General features: G+C 36.3%; 1 protein-coding gene across 50 annotated transcripts; it reads left to right on the plus strand.

Moving 5' to 3' along the window:
- The first annotated feature begins 288 nt into the window (after positions 1–288).
- LOC110968651 (lamin-A-like) lies at positions 289–18,894 on the plus strand. 50 transcript variants are annotated; one of them, XM_051955345.1, is made up of 18 exons: positions 289–1,993; positions 3,269–3,620; positions 8,324–8,480; positions 9,848–9,973; positions 10,056–10,226; positions 10,989–11,114; positions 11,408–11,628; positions 12,775–13,045; positions 14,716–14,823; positions 14,902–15,021; positions 15,101–15,157; positions 16,547–17,571; positions 17,604–17,660; positions 17,693–17,724; positions 17,782–17,813; positions 17,871–17,984; positions 18,017–18,073; positions 18,106–18,894. In XM_051955345.1, exons 2-12 carry the CDS (start codon positions 3,283–3,285, stop codon positions 16,766–16,768), a joined length of 1,917 nt encoding a protein of 638 aa, XP_051811305.1. In that variant the 5' UTR covers positions 289–1,993; positions 3,269–3,282; the 3' UTR covers positions 16,769–17,571; positions 17,604–17,660; positions 17,693–17,724; positions 17,782–17,813; positions 17,871–17,984; positions 18,017–18,073; positions 18,106–18,894. The 50 variants fall into 50 exon arrangements, with proteins under 50 accessions (XP_051811305.1, XP_051811306.1, XP_051811307.1 ...); XM_051955346.1 differs by lacking the exon at positions 17,693–17,724; XM_051955347.1 differs by lacking the exon at positions 17,693–17,724 and having other exon boundaries at positions 17,604–17,635.
- The last annotated feature ends 1,150 nt before the right edge of the window (positions 18,895–20,044 follow it).

Here is a 20,044-nt window from a genome sequence, read left to right on the forward strand (position 1 = left end):
ATAGATTCATTTTATTATTTTGTGTTTTTAAACTATGTATACTGTAGATTTTTTTATTTTCCAATTTTACAACTATATTTTTTATTATGTGGTTTTAATGTATTTTTTTGCATTACTTATTTTATTATATATATTATAAAAATATGTGAAAATCTATAGTATACATATTGTTTAAAAGCAAAAAATATATACAGTATATAAAACAAGTAAAAATTTTATATAGATATATAAATAAAATATAGAGTATGCAAAAATTTAAAATATATGATTTTTTGCATATTTTACATTATTGCATTTTTGAACAATATTTAAACTATAGATTTTTATTTTGAAAAATTTGCACCATATTTTTGTACATTATTTTTAATTTATTTATGTATTTATTTTCCAGTTTTATATTTTTTCCTCACATGCATTTTTCTGCATGTCATGCACCACAGATTTTTATTAATTGTTTTTGTCAATTGCATTTTATAAAAACATTTTTGCAGACTATATTTTTTTTCTAATTTTTGCATAGTGTAGATTTTTTATTTGTATTTTTGTGCACATTATTTTTAAACACACACGTTTTGCACTGCAATTTTTATAGACTGTATAATTTTTCATTACAAGTTTTTTTAAATTGTACACTGTTGTTTTTTTCACTGAATTATTTTTATTACATTTTTTTTGCATTTTATGTATTTATTTATTTTTAAATATTATCTGTTCTTTTTATGTTGTGTTTTAAACAATATGTATATTATAGATTTTTATTACATTTTTTGCACCATATTTTTTGTACATTACTTTTATTTATTTTCCAGTTTTGCAGACTGTGTTTTTTTCCTTACATGCATTTTTCTGAATATCATGCACTGCAGATTTTTATGAATTGTTTTTGTGAATTGCATTTTTAAAAAATAATTTTACAGACTATAGCTATTTTTCAGTACTTTAAAAAAATAGATTTATTATACTGTAGATTTTCTATTTGTATTTTTGCACACACACATGCTTTTTGCACTGCAATTTTTATAGACGATATTATTTCTCATTACAAGTTTTTTAATTGTGCTGTTGTTGTTTTAGCCTGAATTATTTTTATGACATTTTTTGTGTATTTTATGTTTTTATACAGTATATCCACAAAATGTATTTGTTTATTTTTATATATTATATATTCTTTTTTAATTTAGTGTTTTTTAAACAATATGTATACTTTCGATTTTTTAGTTTTAGTTTTGCACACAAAGTGTTTTAACTTTTTTTAAAAAAAATTTAAAACATCTTTCAGACATTTTTTAAACACAAACACACACACGTCAATTTTATTTTTTATTGTTTTATTTTACATTTTCCATACTCCATTCCACATTTTCCACAGTGCATTGTTTATTTATTTGTTGTTCGCAGTAAAAATGATGAGTCATAGTTAAACCAAACACTTTATAAACACTTCATCTGTTGTTTCTTCTCCCTGAAACCAGCTGCAGCCTCACACCAGCTCAGTTTAGAGGAGAAAACCAGTGAAACCAGTGCTGTGGTTCTGCTGGTTGTTTGTTTAACTTACATCAGAAGCAGGCGGTTAACTGTGAGAAGCTCTTATATAACTAGAATCAGTGTAAGTTTGTGCACAAGCAGGAAAAGTCGGAGTGGAATACAGTAAATGACAGAAAGCAGCCGTCAGCCAATAGACTCTCTGGAAACGATGCTCACATGGCGTCTGGTGACTCATTGATTCGGAGGATGAGAGGAACAAACCACCTACCGGCTGCCAAACCTCTGTCCTCCTCCCTCCTCATTCTTTCCTACATGGGCACTTCCAGCAGCAGTGAGAGCAGCAGCACTTAGAGAAGCTCCAGAGTCTGAAGAAAACATCTAGAAACTCTAAAAATCTCCAGCAGCAGGACCGAGGCTTAGAGAAGCTCCAGAGTCTGAAGAAAACATCTAGAAACTCCACCAACCTCCAGCAGCACAGCTTCCCCCTCGTCTCAGCGGCTTTAAAAAGGTAAACGTGACTCCAGTCGTTGGCATCTTTAGAGCAGAGATGTTAGTTTGACTTCAGGGTGGAGTCGGAGCCACACCCAGAGCTGCTCATTAATTCCTCTTCGTCTTTTTGTGACTTCAGTGCACTCTAAAGAGGAAACGATTTGATTTAAAGTAGTTTTAAATCTTTTAAGCAGTTCATAATTATGTTCTGACTCTGAACTCACAAAGCTTTTCTTTTATGGACGGATGTTGCATCTTTTTTCATCTTTGTTACCTGGATTTATCTGAAAACATCAAGCAAGGACGCATTTATTCTGTAGAATATCTGTCTTTGCATGAGCTTTTATTAATGATCCTCTGATTTTATGTCTGTTTAATGCAGTTCACTCAAAAAAGTCGGTAATTTACTCAAGCATCAATTAAAGTTGCACAGAAGGAGATAAAGTTGCTCTACATTATTTAAAGTTGCTCTATATTAAAGTTGCTCTAAAATGAATTAAAGTTGCTCTAAAATGATTTGAAGTTGCTCTATATTAGTTAAAGTTGCTCTATTTTTGTTAAAGTTGCTCTAAAAGAGTTGAAGTTGCTCTATATTATTTCAAGTTGCTCTATATTAGTTAAAGTTGCTCTATTTTTGTTAAAGTTGCTCTAAAAGAGTTGAAGTTGCTCTATATTATTTAAAGTTGCTCTATACTAAAGTTGCTCTATATGAGTTAAAGTTGCTCTTATAAAGTTTCTCCATGTCTATGGCTTGTTAATCAGTTCTTTTAATGTTTCTTGTACACGATGTTTCCCTCTGAACAGATTCTTAGGTTTTATTTTTAGCTCTAAACTTGCAGTTGTTGCTCTTTTTCTAAAGCTAAATATGAGCGTTTAATGATAGATTCAGCGTCTTTCTCATTCTTATTTCTGGGATTTTTTCAAAAATCTTTAAAATACTGATAAAACTGAAAGGTTGGATGTTTTTGTTCTGTATTTCAGGCTTTTTGATGAACTAACTTTGTGTTTTTGTGTGTTTATTTCACTCAAAATAAGTTTTTAGAAACCACAGAATGAATCATTTTCGAGAAAGAACGCTTTAATGAAACAGACACTTTTCTCTGAAGCTAAATGTTCTTTACAGATTTGATGTATTTTTGGATCTACTTTAACAACAACTAAAACCTTTGAACTATTCAGTGAGCTGTGTGTGGTTTGTTGTGTCTGTAAATCCTCATTAATGCGTTAGTTCTCTCTTTGTGCAGATAAACTCGTCCACATTTCACCATCAGTCGTGTCTGTTCCCACATTACAGGCATTAAAGGTGAAATGGCGACGCCCAAAAACACTCCCCGAGGTGCCGGCACGCCTCTGTCTCCCAACCGCATCACCCGTCTGCAGGAGAAGGAGGATCTGTGCAACCTGAACGACCGGCTGGCCGTCTACATCGACAAAGTGCGCTCCCTGGAGGCCGAGAACGCCGGCCTGCGCCTCCGGATCACCGAGTCCGAGACCGAGGTGAGCCGCGAGCTGACGGGGCTGAAGGCCGCCTACGAGACGGAGCTGGCCGACGCCCGGCAGACGCTGGACTCGGTGGCCAAGGAGAGAGCCAGGCTGCAGCTGGAGCTGGGGAAGCTCCGGGAGGACCACAAGGAGCTGAAGGCCAGGTGGGTCCACAGCTGGGTGGGTCCACAGCTGGATCTGACTGCAGCTTCACTGTGTGCAGGAAAACTGGAGTAAATCCCAGAGGTCAGGGGGTGAGGGGGACTAAAGAGGCCCTCAGTGTCTTAGATGCGGCCCTGCTCATTTTCTGCACCATTTTAGTGGAAGTTTGGGACTTTAAAGATAAAATATATGGGTCATTTCCTAAACTGGAGGACATTTGGGCTTCAAAACGTTTGAAAATTCAACCTTCTCTTTTCCAGTTTTCTTCTCCATATTGATCAATAATAGGTATTGATTGGCTCAACTTTCACATCAATGGTACCATTTTTATTCCATGTTTTCTGTGGCGTTTGCTTACTCTAATCACAGTAACAGGGTTGCTAATCCATGCTAGCAAAAACAAGACATAAAACAATAGAAATGAAACAAAATTACAACAACGAAACACAAAATGACAGAAGTGAGACATGAAACGACAAAAACGAGACACAAAATTACAAAAACGAGACACAAAACAACAGAAGTGAAACATAAAATGACAAAATCAAGACACAAAATGAAAAAAATGAGAAATAAAATGACAAAAACGACATCAACAGGTCATGCTAACATGTTGTGGGACATGTTCCATGAATAATAATTACTATTTAAAATATGATGTTGATCAGAATTTTTTTCCCCACAATTACAGAGACATGAATGAATAAATAAAACCAAAAAAGGAGATTTAAATTAGATTCTAATTCAGTTTGGTCATCAGTGGGGTGGACAAGTGAAAAAGGGCATTTTAGGGGATCTCCAGACTTGTTGATTTCTGTTAGATTTGGTCTCAGGACAAGAACATTTACACACTACTGATGTTTTAGGGTTTATACAGGGATTATTGGATGTAAAATGTCCTCCAGTTCAGTGAAAAGTTGCACTAAAAAGCACCTTTACTCAGTTTAATCCGCTCAGGAGGCGTTGACTTGAAGTTCATGTTGGCAAACTTTAGATTTCTTTCCAGACTTTATGACTCATTTACTGACATCCCATAATTATCAGCTGTAGCTGCAGTGGCTGCTGTCCAGTCAGATTTAAACCGGAGCAGAGCTTTTCCTGAAGTTTCCTATTGCAGAAGGAAAACCACGGCAACATAATCATAAGGACTGAGAGTCAGCCCGTTTTTTTAATTCTGTGTTCATTCACACAAGTTTTATGGACGTTTATGTTTCTTAAAAGATCAAAAATAGCAGGAAAATGATTAAATAATGTAAACCAGACCAGTTATCTGTGGAGGGACGTTACCGTTTAATGTCCTCACCCCCTAAAGTCCCAGAAAAATCCTGCATAGATGGGCTTTAAAATGGGCTCTAAAGTTCATTTACTGATTTACTGACATTTACTTTTGTCAACCAAATGCTCAGGCATTTTCAGGAAAGTACACAGAAATCTGTCAAATACAGGGGGTCCTTGACTTATGTCTGAGTTCCGTGCCTACTGTCCGACATAAGTCCATTTTCACCGTAAGTCGGAAATCCTTCAGAAGAGTCTGACTTATGCTTGGGAGCCATAATGAAATGCTAAAAGTTCGTGAATGTAGCACAATCCAAGGTGGAGTACAACCGGAGAATGGAAACAAAGCCGTCTGATAGCGCCGTGTGACGACGTATTCATCCTCTCTGAACTAGTTCCGACGTAACGACGAAGCGCTGTAGGCTGAGGACGTTGTAAACCAAGGAACCCCTGTGCTGTAAAACAGATTCATTGGACAGAGGTCAGTTCCCAAAATTTCCCTCCAAGGTTGAAGAAAACTCTGCATAACTGAGCTTTAAAGTTCTTTAAGTCGAGTGTAACTGCAGGAAAACACACAGATTGTGGTCAAATAAGGTCAAACAGACTCATTACTTTTACTACATGCACAAAGATTTTACTGCCGCTCCCAAAGAGTCACTCTGAGCCGGAGAAACCTCTGCATAGTTGAGTTTTAAAGAACTTTCACTCAAGTGTAGCATGTACTTCTGTTTATAAAATGGCCAGAAATAGCAGGAAAATGAACAGATTTCTGTCACATACTATAAAACAGACTAATTTATTTTACTAAACGTGGACTGTCGGCTACATTTGGTGAAAAATACAAGAAACCAGTGAAACAGTGAAGCAGATATTTTGGTTTTCTGATGATCATGAGACGCTGGAGCCTCGAGGCTTCAGAAATCCCCATTTGTGAACCATCAGTAGGATTTTAAACAGCAGTGATGCTGGTGTGAGCTGCTGTTAGCATTGAGCTTCTGTTAGCATTGAGCTTCTGCTAGCATTGACTTTCTGTTAGCATTGAGCTGTTGATAGCATTGAGCTTCTGTTAGCATTGAGCTTCTGTTAGCATTGACCTGCCATCAGCATTGAGCTACTGTTAGCATTGAGCTGTTGTTAGCATTGAGCTGCTGTTAGCATTGAGCTGCTTTTAGCATTAAGCTGCTGTTAGCATTGACCTGCCATCAGCATTGAGCTACTGTTAGCATTGACTTTCTGTTAGCATTGAGCTGTTGATAGCATTGAGCTTCTGTTAGCATTGAGCTTCTGTTAGCATTGACCTGCCATCAGCATTGAGCTTCTGTTAGCATTGACCTGCCATCAGCATTGAGCTACTGTTAGCATTGAGCTGTTGTTAACATCGAGCTGCTGCTAGCATTGAGCTGTTGTTAGCATTGAGCTGTTGTTAGCACTGAGCTGCTGTTAGCATTGAGCTGCTGTTAGCATCGAGCTGCTGTTAGCATCGAGCTGTTGTTAGCATCAAGCTGCTGTTAGCATTGAGCTGCTGTTAACCTTGAGCTGCAGCTAGCATTGAGCTGTTGCTAGCATTGAGCTACTGTTAGCATTGAGCTGGTGCTAATGTTGAGCTGTTGCTAGCGTTGAGCTGCTGCTAGCATCAAACTGCTGTTAGCATTGAGCTGTTGTTAGCATTGAGAAGCTGTTAGCAGTGGAATATTTGTTGAGCATTTTCATTTGCAAATGTGCCACCTTGTCTTTTTGATGAACTTACTTTTGTTTTCGCGTTTATTGTACTCAGAGTAAGATTTTTGAAACTACAAAATTAGTTGTTTTAGAGAGAAAATGCTCTTTTGAAACACATTCAGCAGCAGCAGCTCATCATCTGTTATTAGATGATGCTGGTTTGAGTTAGCATTGAGCTGCTGTTAGCATTAAGATGCTGTTATTATGGAGCTGCTGTTAGTATTGAGGTGCTGTTAGCATTAAGATGCTGTTATTATTGAGCTGCTGTTAGCAATGAGTTGCTGTTAGGATTGAGCTGCTGCTAGTATTGAGCTGTTGTTAGGATTGAGCTGCAATTAGCATGGAGCTGCTGCTACCGTTGAGCTGCTGTTAGCATTGAGCTGCTGTTAGCACTGAGTTGCTGCTAATGTTGAGCTGTTGCAAGCGTTGAGCTGCTGCTAGTACTGAGCTTCTGCTAGCATCAAACTGCTGTTAGCATTGAGCTGTTGTTAGCATTGAGAAGCTGTTAGCAGTGGAATATTTGTTGAGCATTTTCATTTGCAAATTTTTGTTTTCGCGTGTTTATTATACTCGGAGTAATATTTTTGAAACTACAAAATGAGTTGTTTTAGAGAGAAAATGCTCTTTTGAAACAGAAACAGAAGTGGCAGCTCATCATCTGTTATTAGCTGATGCTGGTTTGAGTTAGCATTGAGCTGCTGTCAGCATTGAGTTGCTGTTCCCATTCATCTGCTGTTAGCATCTGGCTGCTGTTAGCGTCTGGCTGCTGTTAGCTGCTAGCTGCCCCTCCCTGCAGCCTCCCTCCTCCATGACTAACTCTTTCCTCCCTCACCATACCGATCTTTACACACAATACGTGGCAGTGTTTGCAGGACTCCTCCATTATTTTTCCATAAATATTGAGGCCTCGGTTTGTTTGGCAAAGCCACGCCGTCGCCATGGCAGCAGCCGGGCCAAACATAAACGCCTGTGGCTTTGTGGCTGCAGAGATCCGTGAGTCAGAGATCCGTGAGTCAGATCCACCGAGGTCTTTCCCCGGTTCTTTTCTGTCCAGAAATAACTCAGATGTGTTTCATTAAATTACGTCAAGGAAACTATGGAAACTAGAAAGTTAGAAAATAAATCTCTGTCCACAAACAGACCCCCGGACTGTCCCACTGTGGAGGAATTTACTGTAAAATTACTGTTATTAAGCTGCTTTCTACTTGAAAATGTGAAGTTATTGTACTTTAATTTACTTAAACAATTCATTTCTGTATAATTCAGCTTTACTGTCTAATATTTTCCAACAAAATCATGTCTTGTTGCTTGTAAATTACAACATTTTCTTCAAACAAAATAAACTGTGAATTTCAGACATAACTCACAGAGCAGAGTGTCTTTAATCTTTATTATCCATAACTGGGACAATTTAATAACATATATATCACAAAATCACCTAAGCAAGTTATATTTTATTATTTAGGAACATTATTGAAAGGCTGGTAAATATTACATATCCTTTAGCTTACTTAATATAAGAACAAAACAAACAAAAAGAGTAAAAATGGCTTTTTTCAGTATACTTTTTAAGTCTATTTACATGTTTAAAACCCTACAATCTGTAATAAGAGTTATGTTTATTTACATTTAGACAGATGTTGAATTTTGAAAATCAGGATAAGGACGATGCATTTTGAAATTCAAACCTTGTTTCGTGTTTTTTTTCCAGGAACACCAAGAAGGAGTCAGAGCTTACAGCGGCTCTGCAGAGACTCAAAGACCTGGAAGCTCTTCTGAACTCCAAAGATGCTTCTCTGACCACAGCTCTGGGAGAGAAGAGAAGTCTGGAGGTGGAGAACCGAGACCTGAAGGCTCAGGTGGCGAAGGTAGAAACACAAACCCACATCTGGGACCAACATATATAATATATTTATACAAGAGCGGTCAAAAGTTTGGGGTCATCCAGAAAATTCCATGTTTTCCTTGAAAACTCCCACTTTTATTCATGTGCTAACAAAACTGCACAAGGGTTTTCTAATCATCAATGAGCCTTTCAACACCATTAGCTAACACAATGTAGCATTAGAACACAGGAGTGATGGTTGCTGGAAATGTTCCTCTGTACCCCTATGGAGATATTCCATTGAACATTTCCAGCTAGAATAGTCATTTACCACATTAACAATGTCTACACTGGATTTATCATTCATTTAATGTGATCTTCATTGAAAAAAAAGTGCTTTTCTTTCAAAAATAAGGACATTTCTAAGTGACGCCAAACTTTTGAATGGTAGTGTAGCTATACACTGCGTGCTAAAAAAAAAAGTCGTCACCTGGATTTACCGAAGCAAACAGGTGAGATCCTTCCATTGGATAATTACAGCAGTGATGACAACTTCTTTAACCCTAGCTGATGCAGTGAGGAGCTTCCATGTTTGAAGACAAATCCTGTGGTCATGGAAAGGATGTTAATGTGTCTCAGAAGGGTCAAATGATTGGCCTGCATCAAGCAAAGAAAACAACTAAGGAGATGAAACGACTAAAATCAGGTTAAGAACCGTCCAACGCAAGGAAAGTTTTCTTTTAAAAATCTTCCTGATGGCTGCTTGGATTAAAACCTGGTTGTTTTCTGATCACTTCAATGTAAAACGTGTTGCTGTTAGCAGCAGAGCTAACGTTAGCTACGACAGTCCTGGTACCGACTAACGGTGATGCCATCCCATAACAGACCACTTTTCAAGACATTGAAAGTGTAGCAGACAGATGAAAAATGCAGATAAATAAAAATGTAACAAACATTTTTGTAAAGTTTTTATTCCGCCAAGGAGGTGAAGCATCGTTGGACTTATGTGATGATCGGTGTTGGTTTGTCTGTCTGTCTGTCTGTCAGCAACATTACTGAAAAACAGACCAACGGATTTGGATGAAATTTTCAGTGAAGCTCAGAAATGAAACAAGGACCAAGTGATTAGATTCTGGCAGTGATGCAGCTTATAGTCTGCATCCATGGATTTATTAAAGATTTCTGTATCATTGCCAGATAGCGGCACGGCATCACTGTAACCGTGACAACAAGTGAACAGCAGTGAGTTTGACCAGAAATGCTGAAATCTTTGGAGCTTCTTAGCTTCTCTTCAGCTCGGATGTTGTAATTAGCGGACAGGTTTTGCTGCTCCTCTGTATTTATTTCATGGTTCTGCTGGTTTCTGTGGATGTTTATGATGGTTCTGCTCTTCTGTTCTTCTCCTCTCAGCTGGACTCCAGTCTGGGCGATGCCAGGAAGCAGCTCCAGGACGAGATGCTGAGGAGAGTGGACGGAGAGAACCGGATTCAGACTCTGAAGGAGGAGCTGGACTTCCAGAAGAACCTCCACTCTGAGGTGCGTCCCGCTCAAAGGAGCTCAGATCTTCATTTAAAGCAGAATCTTTGGGGTTATTAACTGGTGGTGGATGGTTCTGCAGGAGCTGAGGGAGACCAAGCGGCGCCACGAGTCCCGCATGGTGGAGCTGGATAACGGACACCAGCAGGAGTTTGAGAGCAAACTGGCCGAAGCTCTGGTGGAGATGAGGAACCAGCATGACCTGCAGATCAAGATGTACAAGGACGAGATCGAGAAGACCTACAACACCAAGGTAGACCTTCACAATAAAAGCTGCTGTTCTATGAAGACGTTTAAAACATCAGGACCAGGAGCCTAGAATATTCCTCTGTGATATTAATAATAGAACAATATGAATATTTCTCTATAGTGTAAACAATATGATAATAATTATATTTTTCTGCCAGCAAAAGTTTTGCATTTCTTAAGTTAAAGCACAAAAAAAGTGCATTAAAATATTCTGAAAGTACGTGTTGGTAACTTGTGAATTTCCTCTCTGCAAGTTTTGTCTTTATAACATTAATTTAAGATTTTCATGGTGTTTTTTATTTTGTAAGTTCATGAACTAAACCTGCAAATTAGTTTCTAAGTAAATGTGTTGGAGTAAAATACATAATATAATATAATAAATATAATAGAATAAATTATATTATTAAGCTAAATCTGCTAAGTCAATTAAAAGTTCTATTTTAATTTATACGATAAATTAAAAATTATATAACTTTTAATTGATTTGGTTAGTTTAATAGTGAAGTAAAAACTGTAATATTTGCTTCTGAATTTTAGTAATTTGAAAGTAATAAATAAAATAAATTATGTTAGATTTGTTAGATTATATTAGTTGTATTATATTATTTTATATTTATTATATTTTATTATATTACATTATATGCATTATATTATATTATTATATTATATTAGTTGTATTATATTATTATATTATATTATATTATATTATATTATATTATATTATATTATATTGTGTTGTATTTTTGCTGCTGTTTCCCTCCTCTAGCTGGAAAGTGCTCGTCAGTCTGCGGATCGTAGCAGCCATCTGGTCGGAGCTGCTCATGAGGAGCTGCAACAAACTAGAATCCGTCTGGAATCAACATCAGCTCAGCTCAGCCAGCTGCAGAAACAGGTTCCTGGAAAGCACCACGTCATACATGAACTTTTACTCTCCACAAAGTCCCATCCCTGTGTTTTACATTTCCATCATTTATTTAGGATTTAAAGTTGATTCAGGTCCTTTGGTGTTAAAAAGCTGCAGGTTTCTTCTCATTTTACAGAAATCAACGTTGATTTTTCACATTTTATTGCAATTTTCAGCTTTTAACTCTGTGGTTTTTCAGCATTCTGACCTCGTTCTGCTCTCCTCTGTCTCTATATATCATATAATATAAATATATATTTTCTACGTGGTTCTTCTTCCAGCTGTCGGCCCGCGAGGCAAAGATCCGAGACCTGGAGGACGCTCTGTCTCGGGAACGGGACTCGACCCGCCGCCTGCTGTCGGATAAAGACAGAGAGATGGCAGAAATCCGTCAGCAGATGCAGCAGCAGCTGGACGAGTATCAGGAGCTGCTGGACGTGAAGCTGGCTCTGGACATGGAGATCTGCGCCTACCGCAAACTGCTGGAGGGAGAGGAGCAGAGGTAAACAAAAACAATAAACAACCTTCTAAAGCCGTTTACTGTCTGTTTACAGGGGAAATTACACGTGATAGTTGGAGGGAAAATGACTGGAAAACAAGTAGAACTGTAGATAATGTCCACATAAAAGAAAAAAAGTCTACTTTAAATAGTACATTTGACCATAAAGTTATTTTTTATTGTATTTAAATCAGCAAGAAATAAATGTTTTATTAGACATCCATAAATATCCAGAGTGCTTCAAGACTCTCCTATTTAAAAAAAAAAAAGGTAAATCTGTAAAGGAACTGTGAAACTGTGGCAGCAAGAATGCAAAAAAAAAAAGATGGAATATTGTAATAATATAAACGTGTGAAAAATTCAAATTTACAGCAGATATCTATAAAAAACTGGCAACTTTATCAGCTATAAATCCAATAAAACTGAGTTATTCTAAAGTAACTAAACGTAAAACAGCAAATTATTAATATTCTATAAAACAATTTACTGTCATTTTACAAGTTTGACCTGTTTGCTTAGTTATAAATAAAATTCACATCAAAATGTGTATGTTATAATAAATAGTTTATTTTTTTACAGCATTCGACTGTAAAGTTAAACTATTAATTATTGTATTTAACTCACCAGAAAGTCTTAGATTTCTTTTAGATATTTGCTGTAATTTACAAAATGATTACACAAAAAATATAATAGAATTATATATAAAATATAATTTTTTAACTGATATTTTTCAGATTTCCAGTGTTTTATTGAATTACAGCTAAATCTTGTAAAATCATAGAAAAATAGAGCAAAACTGTAAATAAGGATCACATCAAAAATGTGTATGTTTTTAGGGTTAGGGTTAGATATTTGCTGTTCTAAAAAATATGTGCACAATAAATTTAAAAAGTGTAAATATTGAACTACATTTTACAAATTAATTACATATAATATAAATATGAAAAATATTTATTCTATTTTATTTTTCACTTATTAACTGCATTTAAATCAGAAAAAATATTATGTATTTTTACAGATTTTTGCTCAAAAAAATATAAAGATTTTAAACTGATATTTTACAGATTTCCAATTTTGTTTAATTAAATTCCAGGTAAAATGCAGTAAAGTCCACGCTAACTCCAGTTCTGTGCGTTTGTCGTCCTCCAGGCTGCGTCTCTCTCCCAGCCCTCCTCCCTCCAGGGCGGCTGGAAGTCGGACCTCTAACTCGGCTCATTCCCGCCTCGTCCACTCCAGCGCTCAGGCTTCTCCGGCTAAGAGGCGCCGGCCCAACGACACCGACAGCGAGGCCTCCAGCTTCGCCGGGGGAGCCGTGGCCCGGACCCGGATCACCCAGCAGGCCTCGGCCAGCGGACGGGTCACCGTGGACGAAGTGGACCTGGACGGGAAGTACGTGAAGCTCAGCAACAAGTCGGACGAGGTGAGAGGAAGAATCACCAGCAGGTTTAGAAGAATGAATGATCTAATAAGAAGAACTTTATTTATAGCAGCCTGAAGAGCAAAATTCTTAACAAACATTTAAAACATGCAACACAGACAAACAAGTCAGAGCAGTCAGTTAACAAGAATAGTGAAAATGCTAAAAAAAAAAAAACCTCAAAAACTGAAAAAAATTGAGTGAAATCTGTCCAAAGTGATCTAAGTTTATCCAAAATTAGTCCAAAATGAATGTATTTTTTTCTAAAATTCCTAAAATTTGACTAAATTGTGTCTGAAATTAGGTGAAATCCATTCTAAAGGACTTAAATTGATCCAAAATTGATCCAAAATATCAGGAAAAAGTCTAAAATGGGTCTAAAATAAAGTCCAGTTGTGTCCTTAATGACTACAACGTCCTCAAAATGACTCAAAATGAATCAAAATGATGTAAATCTTGTCAAAAATAATTTTCTAAATGTCCCACATGATAAAAAATTCACCCAAAAGTCCCAAAATGTGTCAAAAATGAGGTGAAATCCATCCAAAATGATTACAACTTGTCCAAAATGCATAAAAATGTCCAGAATGACTCAAAATTAGTCGAAAAATATGGAAATAGAAGAAAGAAGGTTCAAAAATAGCACGTGACTGTTCTGCTTCCAGCTGTACAAATCACTGCAAATACTCAAAACTAGACTCTAAATGTGTCCACCATGACATGAATCTGGTCAACAATTACCCCAAAATAGTCCAAAATGACTAGAACTGTTCTAAAATTCCTAAAATTTGTCTAAATTGTGTTTGAAATGAGGTGAAATCCGTCCAAAATGACTTACATGTATCTAGAATTGATCCAAAATGACAGAAAAAAAGTCTAAAATGACTGAAATGGGTCCAAAATAAAGTCAGATTGTGCCATTCATGACTACAACATTCTAAAATGACTCCAAATTAATTTAAAATGACATAAATCTTGTCAAAAATGTTTTTCTAAATGTCACAAATAATGAAAATTTATCCAAAATTCCTAAAAGGTTTTTTAAAAGGTTGTTGCTAGAGGTACGGACCCGTACCCGTAGCCTGTGGCCTACGGATACGGCACTTTCCATTTGCCAATCAGATACACGAGATCTGGTCACGTGACTCCCGGTAGACGCTATCAGTACGGACCTGTAGCATCGGTACGTCAGGTACGGACCCTAAACCTGACCCTAACACTAACCCTAACCTTAACCTTTGCTTACCTTTCAACAGTTTGCAGTGGTTAGCAGCTTCTTGACTCGCGAGACTCGCGTACGGGTCCGTATCTGTCTGGCAAATGGAAAGTGCCGTATCCGTAGGCCACAGGCTATGGATACGGACCCGTATCCGTAGACACTACCTTTTTAAAAATGAGGTGAAATCCATCCAAAAATTAGTCTAAAATGACAAAAATTTGTCCAAAATGCATAAAATGACAGAAAAAAGTCTAAATAAATGACAGTTAAAACATTCAGCACAGTTTTATGAAGAGAACTGACAAAATAAGAATCAATCCTCAGGGTAACCGCTCTGTTTTTGATCCTTTTGCTGATTTTTAATGGATTATTGTTTTACAGTAAAAGGTGGAAAATGGGTGAGAATTAACATTATTTTAAAAGTAATCCTAAAACCCTGATTTGTGTCCTGCAGGACCAGAATCTGGGGAACTGGCAGGTGAAGCGTCAGGTCGGATCTGGAACTCCGATCGTCTTCAAGTTCCCCACTAAGTTCACCCTGAAGGCCGGTCAGAGGGTCACGGTCAGTAGAGGTTTTATTTAACGTTAAATGATTATATATCCTCAGATATTTAACTGTCTCCTGGACGTTCTGGTTCAGATCTGGGCCTCTAACTCTGGTGGAACCCACAACCCTCCATCTGAGCTGCTGTGGAAGACTCAGTCCTCCTGGGGAACCGGAGACTTCCTGCAGACGCTCCTGATCAGCGCCAGCGGAGAGGTAAACCCTCAGGACGGGTTGGTGGAGTTTAAACAGGCAGAAAAGAGACGAATAATCACGGTGATACTGTGTCTTCCAGGAGATGGCGATGAGGAAGGTGACCCGCACACAGTTTGATGAAGACGATGACGACATGGTGAGGAAGACCAGATTAAACGCAATGTTCTGAGCAGTTTGTTCATTTTAAATATACGTGGAGTTAAAAACTGAATTCAAAACATTCTTCAGTACAATGACGATAGATTGTTTTTCTTTTACCAAAAAGGAAAACGTGCACATCATGCTGGTGTCCTCCATTCTTTACACTGTTCGTCTTCCAGCTGTGGACGTCGTTGCAAGTAAACAAAACTACTAAAAAATGCCCACAATTATACAAAACTCATCAAAAAATAGCCAAAAGGAATCAAAGATGACTAAAATTTCCCTAAATTTTGTCCAAAAATGAGGTGAAAGCTGTCCCAAATGACTAAACTTATCCAAAATGCAAAATGCATACGACAACATGAGTCCAAAAAGCGCAAATAGAAGAAAGAAGGCTCAAAAATAACATGTCCTTATGTGACTGTTCTGCTTCTAGCTGCACACATCACTGCAAATACTCAAAACTAGACTTTAAATGTGTTCAGAATGACATAAATTTGGTCAACAATTACCCCAAAATAGTCCAAAAATGACTAAAATTTATCCAAGATTGATCCAAAATGACAGAAAAAGTCTAAAATGACTCAGATGTGTCCAAAATTTTTCAAAACTTTTATATAATTTGCCTAAATTGTGTCAGAAATGAGGTGAAATCTATCCAAAAATCACCAAAATAAAATCAAATTGTGTCATTAATGACTACAACGTTCTCAAAATGACTCAAAATGAGTCTAATATGACATAAATCTTAAAAACTTTTTTCTAAAAGTCCCAAATGATTAAAACTTACCCAAAATTTATCAAACATTGAAATCACTCAAATCCGTCCAAAATTACCTAGGTTTATCCAAAATTGATCCAAAATTGATTCAGAATGACAGAAAAAAAAGTCTAAATATTAATAAAGTACCTGATGAAATGCTTTGGATTTGATGGAATTACCAAACCTACACATGTCACAAGTCAGTAAAAAATACAAAAAAGTCAGTGTTCTTGTAAAAGTTGTGGTTTTCAAAAAATATGCATGAAAAAGTAAAAAATAGAGAAGATTTTGTTTACAGTGTAAGGTCTAACCCTAAATATTTTAATTAGCTGAGTATATTAAGTACAGGTAAAGTAAAATATAATAACAACAATAAAAGTTAAAATATGTACAAAGAAATTATTATAACAGTAAAATGCATTTCTACCTTTAAAAAACAAGCTGAAAAATTATTTACAATTAAAAAATAAAAGTAAAGATGGTAAAATATAAACAACTATTAGCATCCATTCAGAAACAGTGAGCTTCAGAAAGCAGATGAAATGTCTGCCTTCAGACAACAACCAACCTCAGCCTGAGTGATTCTTATTTAGATGCTCTTATTGTGAAACTCTGCCTCAGCAGGTGGCCCACAGCACCTGTGGCGACAGCGAGTACAACCTGAGGAGCCGGACCGTCGTCTGTGGATCCTGTGGACTTCCTTCTGATAAATCCAGCAGCTGCTCTGTGTCGTCGGCCTCCAGGTCCTTCCGCAGTGGAGGCGTCTCTGAGGGCTTACTGCCCCACTCCTACGTCTTCAGCACCAGCACGCCTCGCAAGGTGGGTAGCACCCCCTACTGGTGACGTCTGATCTGCAGTTTAGTCTCAGTTAGAAACTGGACGAGCCCCCAGTAGAGGGCAGAACCACGCCCACGCATGATACTCCGTATCAATTTTGATCATCCTACGTATCTCCCTCCCTACTTGATCTGCTGACCTGTAACTCTACAACTGAGCAGGGGACCTGAGACTGATCTTCAGTGCCAAGTTTGATTATCCTGACTTCAGCACTTGCAGAGATATCTGACCGGACACACACACACACACACACACACACACACACACACACACACACACACACACACACACACACACACACACACACACACACACACACACACACACACACACACACACACATACATACTTACCCAGCCAGCCACATACCGAAGTGAATGCAGTAACCCCACTGACGTACGTCAGGCGTGGTTAATAACACAAAGAATTTTAGCTGAATACACCACTTATCAGGTATTTATAGTACTAAATACATCACTTATCAGGTACTTATAGTACTAAATACTCCACTTATCAGGTACTTATAGTACTAAATAAATCAGGTACTTATAGTACTAAATACTCCATTTATCAGGTACTTATAGTACTAAATACTCCACTTATCAGGTACTTATAGTACTAAATAAATCAGGTACTTATAGTACTAAATACTCCATTTATCAGGTACTTATAGTACTAAATACTCCACTTATCAGGTACTTATAGTACTAAATAAATCAGGTACTTATAGTACTAAATACTCCATTTATCAGGTACTTATAGTACTAAATACTCCACTTATCAGGTACTTATAGTACTAAATAAATCAGGTACTTATAGTTCTAAATACTCCATTTATCAGGTACTTATAGTACTAAATACTCCACTTATCAGGTACTTATAGTACTAAATAAATCAGGTACTTATAGTTCTAAATACTCCATTTGTCAGGTACTTATAGTACTAAATACTCCACTTATCAGGTACTTATAGTACTAAATAAATCAGGTACTTATAGTACTAAATACTCCATTTATCAGGTACTTATAGTACTAAATACTCCACTTATCAGGTACTTATAGTACTAAATAAATCAGGTACTTATAGTACTAAATACTCCATTTATCAGGTACTTATAGTACTAAATACTCCACTTATCAGGTACTTATAGTACTAAATAAATCAGGTACTTATAGTACTAAATACTCCACTTATCAGGTACTTATAGTACTAAATAAATCAGGTACTTATAGTTCTAAATACTCCATTTATCAGGTACTTATAGTACTAAATACTCCACTTATCAGGTACTTATAGTACTAAATAAATCAGGTACTTATAGTTCTAAATACTCCATTTATCAGGTACTTATAGTACTAAATACTCCACTTATCAGGTACTTATAGTACTAAATAAATCAGGTACTTATAGTACTAAATACTCCATTTATCAGGTACTTATAGTACTAAATAAATCAGGTACTTATAGTACTAAATACTCCATTTATCAGGTACTTATAGTACTAAATACTCCACTTATCAGGTACTTATAGTACAGTACTGTTGTGTTTAAAAAACTTGAAGTACTTGTTTGCAGTACTTGTGTGTACTAATTTTAACTTTGTCCAACTTTCCTTTCAGACTGGAGGCAGGATGGAGAACTGTCCAATCATGTGAACATCTTGATCCATTTTAAAACACTTTTACTTTAGTTACTTTTTAGTTACTAGTTACGATTAGTTGTAGTTATTAGTTCAGTTCATGTACTTTGGAATGCTTGTTTTAAACTTTATACTGCTTTCTAATAATATACGTAAGCATACTTCTGAAACATTTTTTCTAGTTTAAACGTTGATTGAAGCTGTAACTTTTTATATTAGTGACAGTTAAAATGTCGACCAGCAGGCAGTAAAAAGCAATAAAAGCAGAACAATCACTTTTCATTTTAAAACCAGGTAACACTATATCATTTATATAATCTACTTTTGCAGGTATTGCAAAGGTTGAGATTTTTATTCACATTGTTTGTTGTTTTTTTTTGCTATTTTTTGATTGTATTAAATCTGCTCTTCCAATGAAACATATTGACGCCAACTACAGATTTACAGAATATTGTGTATTTTTGCTATTACCAATAAAGATGTTTTCAATAAACTTTTGTGTTTGTCTCATTTGACTATAAGAACCAAATGTAAATATGGACAGGTGGTTTGATTGTCGAGTGGAATCTGTTTGACTGTGTCTATGTGACTCTAATCCATTTGAATGATTTCTCTTTGTTTTACAAACAACACGAAAAAACTGTCTGTTTAAAACCATCAACAACTGAAATTGCATGATCAGAGTTCTGCCTTCATTCTGAGAACATTTCCAGAGTTCCAGGTCCTTGAAGTCCATAGAGGTGGGTCCAGATTTATCACTTTTAATGGACTTTTTCCATCATTTCTGAGCCTCAGAACTTCATCAGTCCAGCAGATAGAACCAGAACATTTAGGAGGAAAAACACATCTGAGTTCTGATTAAAACTGAAACTGAAATAGATAAAAATGCTGGAAAATCACCCCCAAAAGAGCCAAAACTATCCTGAAATGTTCAAATATGCCAGGAAAAACATGGAAAATCACTACAAATAGGCCAAAATTTCCACAAAAAGTACCAAAATGAACAAGAAAAGGACCAAAATTTCTACAAAACAGGTACCTAATGGTGATTTTGTTTCTTTTTGTGACTATTTTGTCTTTTTGTGGTAGTTTTGCAAAATTTTATGGTGATTTTGGATGTTTTTGTGTTCATTTTGGCATGTCTTAGTGTAGATTTTACATGTTTTTGACGTGATTTAGTGTCTCTTCGGTCCCTTTTTGTTGATTCGGACTCTATTTGTGGTAGTTTTGCATCTTTCAGTAAAAATTGTGGGTCTTTTTGTTTAATATTTACCTCTTTTTTTTGGTAATTTTGGGTCTTTTGTACTTATTTTGTTTCTTTGTGGTAATGTGGTCCCTTTTTTGGGATTTGGTTTCTTTCTGTGTTAATTTTCCAGCTTTTTTAGTTATTTTAGTTGTAGCTTTTACCGGGACTTACATGTGTTTTTCCTCCTAAATGTCATGGTTCTATCTGCTGGACTGATGAAGTTCTGAGGCTCAGAAATGATGGAAAAAATCCATTAAAAAGTGATAAATCTGGACCCACCTCTATGGACTTCAAGGACCTGGAACACTGGAAATATTGATAGTAGTGGAACTTTGCATGATTTAATTAAATATATTAAAGTCATTGTAATTTTTTTTAAAAACCAGCTGATTCTGAG

Source organism: Acanthochromis polyacanthus, chromosome 11 (assembly GCF_021347895.1).
Source record: "Acanthochromis polyacanthus isolate Apoly-LR-REF ecotype Palm Island chromosome 11, KAUST_Apoly_ChrSc, whole genome shotgun sequence".
Classification (NCBI taxonomy): Eukaryota; Metazoa; Chordata; class Actinopteri; family Pomacentridae; genus Acanthochromis; species Acanthochromis polyacanthus.